General features: G+C 35.3%; 1 protein-coding gene across 1 annotated transcript in view; it reads left to right on the top strand.

Moving 5' to 3' along the window:
* The window catches only part of usp12 (ubiquitin specific peptidase 12), a 36,648-nt gene extending 29,615 nt beyond the window's left edge, over nucleotides 1-7,033 (top strand). Inside the window, exons 5-10 of the mRNA XM_062974346.1 lie at nucleotides 175-404; nucleotides 1,475-1,551; nucleotides 1,895-1,978; nucleotides 3,035-3,232; nucleotides 4,616-4,694; nucleotides 5,016-7,033. Coding sequence (XP_062830416.1) covers nucleotides 175-404; nucleotides 1,475-1,551; nucleotides 1,895-1,978; nucleotides 3,035-3,232; nucleotides 4,616-4,694; nucleotides 5,016-5,117 — 770 coding nt within the window. The 3' untranslated portion in view covers nucleotides 5,118-7,033. The remainder of the gene's footprint in view (nucleotides 1-174; nucleotides 405-1,474; nucleotides 1,552-1,894; nucleotides 1,979-3,034; nucleotides 3,233-4,615; nucleotides 4,695-5,015) is intronic.
* Nucleotides 7,034-12,898: the final 5,865 nt, after the last annotated feature.

Here is a 12,898-nt window from a genome sequence, read left to right as displayed (position 1 = left end):
CTGCCTGGTTCAGTACTTGATTTCTCATAGTGGCTGACAGGGTGCCCAGAAAGAGGACACCGGGATAGTTTAACTTTCCCAACTGTTGTTTTCCAAAGATCTTATTCTGTATTAATTGGTATTATTTACTTGCTTTTGGTCTAGCCATATGATAGTCCATTTCATCTTTTTTAGAGCTCTTTGACAACTATATGCAGCAAGATGCACATGAGTTTTTAAACTATCTATTGAATACGGTAGCAGACATTTTACAAGAAGAGAGAAAGCAGGAAAAGCAAAATGGTCGTCTGCCAAATGGCTGTATTGACAGTGAAAACAATAACAGTCTGCCAGACCCAACATGGGTTCATGAAATCTTTCAGGGAACATTAACAAATGAAACAAGATGTCTCACTTGTGAAACAGTAAGTGTCTGTTTGGGGTATCTTTTTTCTCATGTAGACTAGCAATTATATCTGTATATCTTGGCCTGTTTGCATATTGCATTTACAGCATCATAATATATTAACTGTTATGATTTGTAAGCTACTAAGTTGTGAATACAATAGCTACCATTAATTAATTACATTAATTGAGGCATCAGTAGATTAAATGTTTTTGAATACTGTATTTATGTAAAACAGTAACTGAAGATAAAATTGTCCAACTCTGATTACCATTTGCATTTACACTCTAAATCTTGGGGGCCTGCCACTTTGATTACCCAGACTACATGTGGGAAGAGATGGTCTGGGGGCAATAGGCACTGGCCTGAGCACCCTGGGGTATTGGTATTGCCCATCTCCTCCAATTGCTTGACTAGATCTACTCTACTAAGGGTCAACCAACAGGATACCGCCAATATGTTTTATGCTAATACAGAGTTTGCTGAACTTTTGTGTTCATTGAAATTCATGCATTTTTCATAAATTGTTTTGATTAAAATGCCCTTAAAATATGCATGTGGTGGACATTTCATAAATAATTCAACACATACCTTAAATTTCAAAGCAGAACTTTCCAGACTATATAATGCCATCTGGACATTATTCATTTAAAAGTATTTTAAAAACACAGTTGGAGTAGAGATGTACACCTACTACTCAATTTTCTTTTACAGTGTTTCCAAATCATTAATCACCGATTGATCACTGTTATTAAAACAACAAGAAGGTTTGTTCTGTTTTGGTTTGTGAGCGCCATAGTAATGCAATATTGGCAGATAGGGAGATGCGGGTTTTGATTTCATTTTCCTCCTACAGCAGCAGAGATTTCTAAAGCGTTTTCAAGATCAAGTGCCATTACTGCCAGTTTATGTATATCCTGCTTTCCTCTTGATGTGAGACCAAAGGCAGTTTGCAAATATAGATTGAAAACAGAGTACTGCTGAAAACATGATGGTAAAAAAGCAATGAAAGGTCATCCTAGAGATCTTGTATTAAAAAGTAATGCATGGTGCAAAGGGACAATTTTTGCATGTCTTTTTAATTTGTAGATAAGCAGCAAAGATGAAGACTTCTTAGATCTTTCTGTTGATGTGGAGCAAAATACTTCAATTACACACTGTTTAAGGTATCTATTGATTCTGTCTTATTGATTTTGTCTAATGAACTAATAATAAAGGTTGCCCTCATATGAAATAGGTTAAATTATGTGACCATCTTGTGCGGATTCATTTTTTCCCCCATTTCATTGAACTGTATATTCTCAGATAATTGAATTTGTAATATTCAATACCATGTTCCATTGTATTTTCTGTTGTTTGGGACCAGCAAGTTCGAAAGTATGTTATGTTGCACACATTTAATTTCAGACAGTGCTCCGATGAGACATCTACTGGTTGTTAAGCTATTAGTATAATTTGTTCTTCGGGTTGAGTCTATTTTGCATTTTGATGGATGTTCTTCTGTTTTAGGGGTTTCAGCAATACAGAAACTCTGTGCAGTGAATATAAATATTACTGTGAAGAGTGTCGCAGTAAACAGGAAGCACACAAAAGGTACATATTGAAGGTTTTAGAGTTTGTTTGCAATTTGACCAAATATTTCTTTTTCTGTCATGTTTTGAAAGTTCAGTTTTTATAACTACTCCAATAAGTACGCTGTCTCTACCATCCAAGATACTTGATGTTTATTTACTTGATAGTTTATTTAAAAGTCTGATTTCTGCCATACAGTTGTCTATATCCCTAATATTTCATACTCACATAAAATTCTAATCCATCCTTCATTGACTTCACTGTTGTATTTCATTTTAAAAATAATTAATCTCGGATGAACTAAACCTCCAGATATTACTCTAATACCTAATATTAAAAAATAATACTATTTGCATTGCCAGCTTTGAGTAGCTGGACAAAATAACGTGAGTTGCTGTTACCACATAATCGTAGAGAGTAGAAGGTAAGAGTAGTAGCTTTTTAAGGAACAAAGGTTCACTGTTACAAAAGGGAATAATTACAAATACACATTTTTAATTATTTTAGTATGTTAAAACATTTCACCAATGTTATTTTCATGGTATCCATACTGTTCCAAGAAAAGCCTTTCCATGATGATTACCAATGGTTAAAACTAATATGAGCTACTGGGCTGAATAAAAATACATAGTCTTCTGTATCCAAGTTGCGAATACAACTGAATTGTGTGAAATCAGTTTTAAAATATTTTGTCTTTTTAAAAATGCATTCTAATCTCATTTTCTCCTCAACATGACTTGCATGTAGGCCCACATCTAAGCATTTTTGGGTGTCTGCTTTTTAATAATTCTATTCCAAACTATACAACTGCTTTTTAGTCATTGTTTTATGGCTTGTAATGCATCAACCAAAGATCAGTATTTTAACATAATGTTTAGAAAGTGCTACTACTATTGTCATGGTTTTATTGTATGTATAGTTTCCCGTGGTTGGCAGGTGTTAATTGCTGAGAAAATGTATTGATGTTAGGATTTGTTTTAATCATATTTTGTGGCTGTGTTTACTTTTCAGTAAAACACGCTGAGACTTCATGAAATCTTGAACATAAATGTGATGATAAGCTTAATTTTGTTTCAGAATGAAAGTGAAAAAACTGCCCATGATTCTGGCTCTCCATCTGAAGAGATTTAAATATATGGATCAGCTACATCGATATACAAAACTTTCTTACAGGGTAGTATTTCCCTTAGAACTTCGTCTGTTTAATACATCAGGAGATGCCACGAATCCTGACAGAATGTATGATCTTGTGGCTGTGGTAGTTCACTGTGGAAGGTAATAATATGTGGTATGACTCATAATTTCTATTGCCAGACTCGAAAATACGGGTGTACCTCAATTAATTAATAATAATAAGAACTTTATTTTTATATCCCGCCCCATCTCCACGAGGGGACTCAGGGCGGCTCACATGGGGCCAAGCCCAACAACATACAATAAAATACAGTGGTATAAAATACACAGTATGAAAAACACAGTATAAAATACAACAATATAAAATACATAACAATCACAGCAGATTAAGTAGCTGTGTTTAACAGAAAATTTGATCTCAGACAAAAATAACATGGAAAGAATAGGAATAGGTTCCTACGCTCTACAAAAAAGAAGAGCAGTTCATGTTTCATCAGATTCATATCCAAAACCAACAACATGAACACATGAAATGAAAAAATACTAGGTCAGGTGAGCCATTTGTAAGGAAACAAACATAATCACCTAGAGACCAACTGAAAATGTATTCAGGAACAATTTTTTTCTTTCATCAGCCTCCACTTCTTATTTCCATCTTACTGCTAAAACTACTTTTTAATATGCTGGGAATAGAGAGTGAGGCAAGTGTATTTGCTTTCCCATTTCCTCTTCACATACACACGTTAAAGCATTCTGGAGGCAGCTAGCTACTGTTTTTCTTGCCTGTAGTTTATACCCATAGTAGGATCACCCGGAGTAGAATTCTGTTCTCTCCCAGCTTAAGCTTTATTACTATTTTAAACTAATACTAAAAATCTGTTTCTCCAGCCTTCGTTCACCAATGTAGATACTGTTCAAAAGAAATTCAGCTAAACATTATATGGAGAATAGGGGGAACTAGGCAAGGGAAAAAACGTGGAGCTTCTTAGTCAGGAGCTTTGTTTACTGAGGTTTGCCTGGACATGTATGTTTATATCAGGATATCTGTGTCCACAAACCTTCAAAGTGTGCGGGTTATGTTGTAGCATTGACGCTGGGCTCAGTTATTATGTTGATCTTTTGGCCCAGTCAATAATCAGAATAAAGACTGTAGTCAAGAATTCAGAATAAGATTTAGGGTTAGAAGGGCATCTATGAAGGAACTAGGTAAGATTCTCAAATGTAGATATAGAATACAAAAAGCAACATTATCCATACCATGATATTTTTTATTTGCATGTATAGTTGTGAAATTTGGACAGTGAAAAAAGCCAAGAGAAAGGAAATCAGCTTGTTTGAAATACGGTGCTGGAGTAGAGTTTTATGGATACCATGGACTGCCAAAAAGGCAAATAAGTGGATCCAAGAGCAAATCAAACCTCAACTCTCCCTAGAAACTAAGATGAATTATTTTGTTTTGAAAGTTATTTTGCATCATTATCTTATTAGCTGACTTTAGGTATAAAGTTGTCTTCTTCTTTACAGTGGACCTAACAGAGGACACTATATTGCAATTGTGAAGAGTCATGATTTTTGGTTGCTTTTTGATGATGACATTGTAGAGGTAAGGATTGTTATAATTTGTTACTCTAAATTACTATAAATTATTTTATAGGACCAGTTCTGTTTTTATTCCTTCATTTTAGATTACCTCTAAAATGATAGAAATGTTTGCAGATACATTCTGTTCTGATCAAATGGTCATGGAGCTTTGCCATCTCCCATGCACTTTTTATTAGTATGTAATCATAAATGTAAAAAGCTTTTTTCATGCTAGTGGTTCAATAATGTAAATATTATTGCAGGGTTTAAGAACTTATTGCAGATCAAGTAGAATGGATTCTATCTATGCCTCTAGGAGTCATACATTCTCATTTTGTTCCAGAAAATAGATGCACAAGCTATTGAAGAATTCTACGGGTTGACATCAGACATCTCAAAGAATTCAGAGTCTGGTTATATCCTTTTCTATCAGTCTCGGGATTGACTGGGTCTCCAGTGAAAAGTGACTTCCTGCCTCTCCTCTTTTCTGGAGGAAAGAAGAAAATACTAACCTGTCTTTTTTAAAAAGAGGAATGGAGAGACTCAGGAGTGGTAGCATAGTTTGCACAGAACAAAGCCATGGTTTCAGAGAGGCGTTCTTCAACAATTCATATCATGTCCGTTTAATTTCTCAGGTGTCTTGCTGAGAAGGCTGATCCACCAGAAATGGCCAGTGGGAACAGAGAGGCCAGGCATTCTTATAAGAGGTTGCTGTCCAGCAGCTGAAACTATATATAGAAAATGTGATTAAAAGTCCATTTGAGCTAATGGGCATATTTTTATGTCCACAGCGTGCTTTGGAATTTTGCTTGTACTTGAAGAAAGTGCCACAAAAGCAAAATCATGTTTCACATGCTAATTGTTTTGTTCCTTCTGTTTATTAAAAGTGCAGGTGATTTTTTTGCACTTATTTTATCTATGTTCAGTTTCTGAGTGTTTTGCACACCGAATTAAAAGAAAGTCATCGTACCAGAATAAATCAATAGAATTTGGTGTTGGTACAAGAATCAAGAAGGCAAAAATGCTTTGCTTCTGATGAGAAGCTTTCAATATAGTGATATGTATCTCTGTGGAAATAATTTGGGGTTTTAAACTTCCTATTGGGAAGAATTTGGTTTATAACTATGATTTTATTTTTATTTAAGCATTATTGCAATTTATAAAGGTTCTGTATTTTGTATTCTTCTCAAATCCAACTGTTTTTGGATTCCAGATTTGTCTATTAGCTGATCAGACTAAGAATATTCTAGTTCATTAGTCATTTAAGAGATTTATCTCATTTCTCAATGACACTTTTAATACCCAAAGTAACAGGAGATGAACTGAGATTTTGCTTTTTCCACGAGGAGTATCTCTTGCTATATATTTGACATGGTTTATTTAAGAAGTTTGAAATTAAACTTTCTTCTGGCATTTTAAAACAGACAACTTGTTTTATTAATGTAAAATGCTAGAATATTGGTAATGTGCCAGGGTTTTTGTTCTGTTCTGTTTTTTCCTTTCTCTTCTAAATCTGTCAAAACAATTTACTGCAATGTAGTAAAGTGATACATGTGTATCATCCAGGAAGACCAGAGAGGCTAGTATATGTGTAATACTGGACTTAATTGTGGCATTAACTGAAAATAGCTTATTGAGTTTTTGGTTTGTGGTTACAGTGGATGTATACATCCTAGATGAATATCGGATTAAATATTCTGTAAAATGTGACTAAAGACCTCTTACAGTCCTATAATGGCTCTATCTAAGTAATAAAAAATGTCTGTAAGATTTGATTGGAGCCTTACAACAATATAGAACTATGGACTTCTAATTGATGCTTTGTACATTATCATTATGTTGTCTGACAGTCACTGAATGTAACTTCTTTCAAAAACAGATTGAATGCACATTCCCAATAAGAGCAATTATGCCTTGTTATTTCTGTGGATTTTTTATTGCCATTTTGTTTTGTTGACCATGTTAAAATATACATTTATTTTCTGTCTGCTGCTATAATTAATGCATTTACTTTACCTGTTTTATTTAGCTCAGGAAAATGACTTCTTGTACCCAGACCGATTTTCAACAAGGTTCCCAAGTTAACTATTTTTTTTTCAGCAAACATAAAAGGGGTCATGTCAAAAATTTTAAATCATTTTTATAAAAACAAAGTTTTTGAAGCCTCGTTTTGGCCTTTTTTCCTTATTATTTGTAATATACTTGCTTGACTGAAATACCAGCATTGCAAAATGACCATTACAAGCCTTTCAGGAAAGAAAATGGTGAGGTGTTCTAAATGTGCAAATTATATGGCCATGGAGGGTGAGATTCTGTACATGCATCCCTAATATCAAGCCTAATTAAACTCCATGAAACTTACTTCTGAGTAGATCTGTATGAGATTGCTTTATTACTAAACTTCATACCTTAATGAAGATTGAACAATGTAGTTCCACAAACACTCAATGGTTTTGGCTCTTATAGCCATTCAACCAGCTGGTCTGCTCTTTCCGCAGCTGCGCAGCGTCGCGAAAATGCTGCGTTGCCAGCCACGCCCCCATTGTTGGAAACAAGTGGTTGAGGGTGCAAGCAGCAGAATTTAGTGGGGAAGGATTTGCAAAGCTCCTTCATCGCTATGGTAAGTGCCTAGAGTTGAATGGCAACTACGTGAGATGTGGTATTTGGGTGTGGCTTTCAACTGCATATTATAAATGTTTTCTCCTATACTTTGTTCATTTTTAATACCAAAACATATCCTACTTTGTGGATAGCCCTCGTATGTTATATTTATTTATTTATTTATTTATTTATTTGCAGTATTTATTTTCTGCCCTTCTCACCCCGAAGGGGACTCAGGGCAGATCACAATGTACATATACATGGCAAACATTCAATGCCATTAGACATAAGACATACAGAGACAAAGACACGGTCAATTTAACATTTTCCAGCTTCATGAGTGTATGCTCGATTCTGGCCACAGGGTGAGCTGCTGCTTCATCATCCACTGTGACACCGAGTCCTTGATGGAGTACTTCCTCATTCTTCCACACACTGCTGAACATTTTTATGGTGTCGTAAATTAGTTAAATTAGCCTCCCTGCATAAAGTGCTACCTACATTTCCTACTTGATAGATGCAACTATCTTTCAGATTGCTTAGGTCAACAACGAGCTAGGCTATTTAATGGTTGGGCACTCAGCCCGACCCAGGCTGGCTCGAATTCATGACCTTTCGGTCAGTAGTGATTTATTGCAGCTGGCTATTAACCAGCTGCGCCACAGCCCGGCTCATATTTATACCATATTTATCTCCCCCAAAGGGGACTCATGTTTGTTCTTTTAAGATGGTTTTGTTTCAGGATACTCTTATGTAATGGAAATTCATAATTTTACATTATGAGGGGAACTACAACAATTCCTAACCTTGATTTTGCTTTCTTGTCACACTTACCTTAGCTTGTTTCATGTGAATCCCGCAGACTGCTCAACTTTAGTTGAGATTTGTTAAAACAAATGAATACAGACCGTAAGTTAAACACATGGTTTGTTTTAGCAAATCAGAAATTCTGATTGACTGTAGTTTAAGATTCAGAAGAAAAATCTACTTAGTTTAAAAAAGAAGTGAAACTTCTGATTGTCTCACTCCAGACAAAAAAGAGAGAAATCCAAGGTTCTCTGTAACTCAGTTTTGTAACACTAAGCCATGATGTTGTATTATATGTGAACTTTTTAATGTCTAAAATTCAGTGAATCATTACATTCGCATATGTCCATGAACCTTTACCTAGGGAACTTCTTCTAACTCATTTCTTTGCACTCTGACAAGAATACAACTCTTTGTAGCTTCCTTGGCATCAGAGAGAGTGTCGCTCTTTAGGAACAAGTAAATCATTGTGACCTAAAGGCCACTTCTTTGAGTCCCAGATTTTGATGATGTTGAAAACACAAATTTGCTTATTAGATGTCACGTGCTAACTAGAATCAAACTTCAGTTTAAGAAGAATTCAAAAGTACAACTGGTCATTTGAACAAAACAAAATACAGTAGAGTCTCACTTATCCAAGCCTCGCTTATCCAAGCCTCTGGATTATCCAAGCGATTTTTGTAGTCAATGTTTTCAATATATGGTGATATTTTGGGGCTAAATTCGTAAATACAGTAGTTACAACCTAACATTACTGTGTATTGAACTACTTTTTCTGTCAAATTTGTTGTATAACATGTTTTGGTGCTTAATTTGTAAAATCATAACTTACTTTGATGTTTAATAGGCTTTTCCTTAATCCCTCCTTATTATCCAAGATATTCGCTTATCCAAGCTTCTGCCGGCCCGTTTGGCTTGGATAAGTGAGACTCTACTGTACATACTAAGGAGATTGAGGGATCCTTTGGGACACTACACACACACACAACTGCTTCTTTCTTGAGGATATAAAATGATCTAATGCCTTCTTCTGCAAGTAGTTTCTCAGTGGGGAAGTCATAATCTTTTTCATCTGATTCCCCATTGCAAACCCCCTCCACAACAAAGCATTTATTTCAACACTTCTGTGTGAGTACACAAAGTATTCATCTGGAGAGAAAAATTATGGCCGGACTAGAGTCCCTATTTTATATATCTGGTTAGAACTTCTGTTTTGTATGCTCTTGGGGGGAAGGTAGTACATAGTATTTTATACTCTTTACCAAACCAATGTTATCCCTATTTTTATTTTTAATATTAACTGTCAAAGCTGCAAAACATTTTAATCGACTTCCTCATTTTGTCATGCTGTTCTTATGCTGTAGTATAGCCAATGTAGATGGGAAAACTATGCAATAATAATAATAATAATAATAAAACTTTATTTATATACCGCCCTATCTCCTGGATGGGACTCAGGGCGGTTTACAGTCATAAAAGCAACACAAACATTACATAACAACATAATACACATTATTAAACAAAGTAAAATAATACAATTATAACAATAAATCACACTTACATGACCAGATCAAGGGGACGGGAACCATAAACCCAATATATTAAAATGTATCATTTTAGGCTAGGGAAATCTTGTGCAATATATTCAGGCTCAGAAATCGGCGGTAGTCCAATATAATTACTCAAAAACCTGCCGACACCACCGGGTCTTCAGTTCCTTACGGAAATTGGATAATGTAGGGGATTGCCTGATCTCTTTTGGCAGTGCATTCCAGAGCCGGGGGGCCACTGCCGAGAAGGCTTGTTCCCTCTTCCCAACCAGCCGCACTTGAGAGTTTCACTAAAACAGGTAAGTTGTGTAAATGTTGCAAACATTTTTGTTTTGTAAAGTGGATGCAATGTTACTGAAAAATTCATTAGGCTTGTGTTATTGGCCTATATATCTTCCTACTATACTTTATCATGTTTTGCAGTGAACTTCAAGACTTCTAGGATTTATTGTTTGAAGGTTCCATCAGCTATCTTGTTCTTGAACACCAGCTGAGCCCATTGGCAATTTGAGCCAGAACAGAGTGTAAACAAAAATGTTCTTTCTATTAATGATCTAAGAATGTGTTTTGAAGTCAGTGCCGGATCAGGGATGTTCTGGAAAATACGCAATGTCTGTACTCATTTTCTAATGACAGGCCATCAGACAGGAAACCTCACTTTTGACTCACGCTGCTGTCATGCTATATCACTGTTAGGTAGTGTTTCTTGGCATCTCTCTCTCTGGACATAAGATTAAATAAAATGCTTTTACTGCTTTGGATAAATGCACATTTTTCTATTAATAATCTGATATATTTGCCACTGCTAAATATGGGTAGTAATTATGGCCTAAATTGGATATGTCATCTTAATTAGTTTTTTATTTTTGTAATTCCTTAAGTGCTGCTTAGTCTTAGCTCTTTCAGTTTAAATTCTAAACTAAAGATCAAAATTCAAGGTTTTGTAATACCTGTGTTAAGGACCAAGAAGTGAAATTCTGGGATTGTATAGCAGTTTGGGAATGTTCATATTTGCCATAAGTATTGGGTTTTTATCAAATTAAGTATTCACAGTCAAAAAGTGGGGAGGGATATTTAATTAGTCAGGCCTATACATTAACCTCATGCAAAAGTGTTAGGTGGAGCAGGTGATGTGAGGCAGACCCTGTTCACATACTCTGCAACCTAATACTGTATAGAGGCCATTTACCACACAATATGTACGAATTGTATATATGAATACAGCTCAGGATTTAGTACTTGAGTGTTCGTTGTAGCATATTTCATCATTCGTCCCCTCTCTGCAGGGACACAAATATGCCTTGACCAGAAACTTTAGTAAACGTCAGACAACCAAGAATAAAGAACTAATTATTCAAGCACAGCTTTTCCCCAGTTCCTGAACTAGATGTAATGTTTGGCCATAGTCTGACTGCCAACACATTTTAGTGGAATTGACTAAGAAATTAATGCTGGGCACTGCACAGTTTATTGAAATAAATAAAGTGCATAACAGGTTTATATACCCATGATTTTCATGTCTCATAAATGTTCAAGAATGTAAGATAGCAAAAACTTGTTTTATCCTAATTTGGTAGGTGGTTAAAAATAAATCACGAGTTAGGCTTCTTCTTATGCCTTTAGAAATACTAGTGTTCTTCTCAGCACTCCAAATGGCCAAATTAGAGAAGTTGTTAGAATCTGATATATAGCATGGATTTAATTTCATGTTGCCATGGATCTCTGTAACAGAATCGGCCACTATGAAAACATGTTGTTAGGAATGGATTGCATTGTAAGAAAGCAATGGTGATAAAGATTGGAAGTGTGATAGTTATGTATGGTGAAATTTGCCCCACAAAATAAGACAGCATTCTACTTCAGAGCAATTTACAGGATGAGATGGGTGTCTCCTTAGCCTCGATTTACACTGGGGAATACCTTCTTAAGAAACAGTAAGTACTAGGTGTAAACTATTTATGTCATGTGGCAACACTTTTGTAATGTCCAAACATCACACTCATCGTGGCCTAATCTATAATCCAGAACTCATTTTGTAAATATGCATGAAATACACAAAATATTTTGGCATCAGCAAAAATGTTATCCTGTCCTTTTAATACTACAGTCAGTCCCTCCACGTCAGTTGAAGGTTAGGGGCACAGGATCCAGGAAAATAAAAAATGATTAATAAAGAAATTACTAATTTTTTTACTTGAGAGAACCTTACACACTTCTACTCATCTCTGAGGACACAATTTTTTATCTTTTCTTTGAATGTGCAACTCCTGCAGGCATATTATGTCTTGAAGTCTTTTTTTTAAGATAGTGAAATATTTTCTTCCTTTTGGGTGATATATCTGCTCCATTTATATTCCAAACTGGATATTTGTAATTCATATTGGGTTTTTATATTTATTTAGAAAAATCCAAACTAGTTGCTCCGAGCTCTGCAGAGTCCTTCTTCCAATCTATTATCCTTCAGGTCAACTTCTGTTGATTCCTTGTTGGCCACTCATCTCTCCAGGAAAACTCTGGCTTTAGAAATAAAATTTAGATGGAACCTCTGGCCTTCATATGTAAAAATAACACTTTCCCGTTGTCCCTTCTGAATGAGATGTTATGCTATATGAGTTTATCAGTAAGGAAGATGTATTCCTTTTCCTTAATATCCTAGCAGGGTTTTTTTTTCAGAACTATCACTTCCCTTTCATTTATTTTCAAACCAAATTTATAATGATCCTGCAAGAAATGATCTCTGGTTCTCTTCTTCACAAAATGTACAAAAATATATCTTGGTAAATTCTTGTTTTGCAGACCAAGAATTGACTATATATTTTATCAATTTCTGGTTCCAATTCTTCTCCTTCACAATCTTAACCAATTTCCAGGGCTTTTATAATTTCCCAATCAATACCTTCTAATATAGCTCTTAGTCTTTGGCTTCTTCCACACAGCTGAATAAAATCCCACATGATCTGCTTTGAACTGGAATATATGGCAGTGTGGACTCAGATAACCCAGTTCGAAGTAGATATTGTGGGATTTTCTCCCTTGCTATTCTGGTATATAGGGTTGTGTGGAAGGGCCCTTTGTCAATACTCTTTGTCTCTTGGTTCCAGTAGTGCTAAGTTGTCTAAATCTCTTCCATCCACTTGTGAGAGTTGCTGTTTTATTATCTTGAGTCTCAACTTCATCCGTTTTCTTTAAATCATGTCTCAAACAGTCCACAGAGACTCTTTAATAGTATGCACTTCTTTGTGAACGATCCTCTTCAAGTTAGTCATAT

The sequence above is a fragment of the Anolis carolinensis genome, chromosome 3 (assembly GCF_035594765.1).
Source record: "Anolis carolinensis isolate JA03-04 chromosome 3, rAnoCar3.1.pri, whole genome shotgun sequence".
Taxonomy (NCBI): Eukaryota; Metazoa; Chordata; class Lepidosauria; order Squamata; family Dactyloidae; genus Anolis; species Anolis carolinensis.
This window is presented reverse-complemented; position numbering and strand designations above follow the sequence as displayed.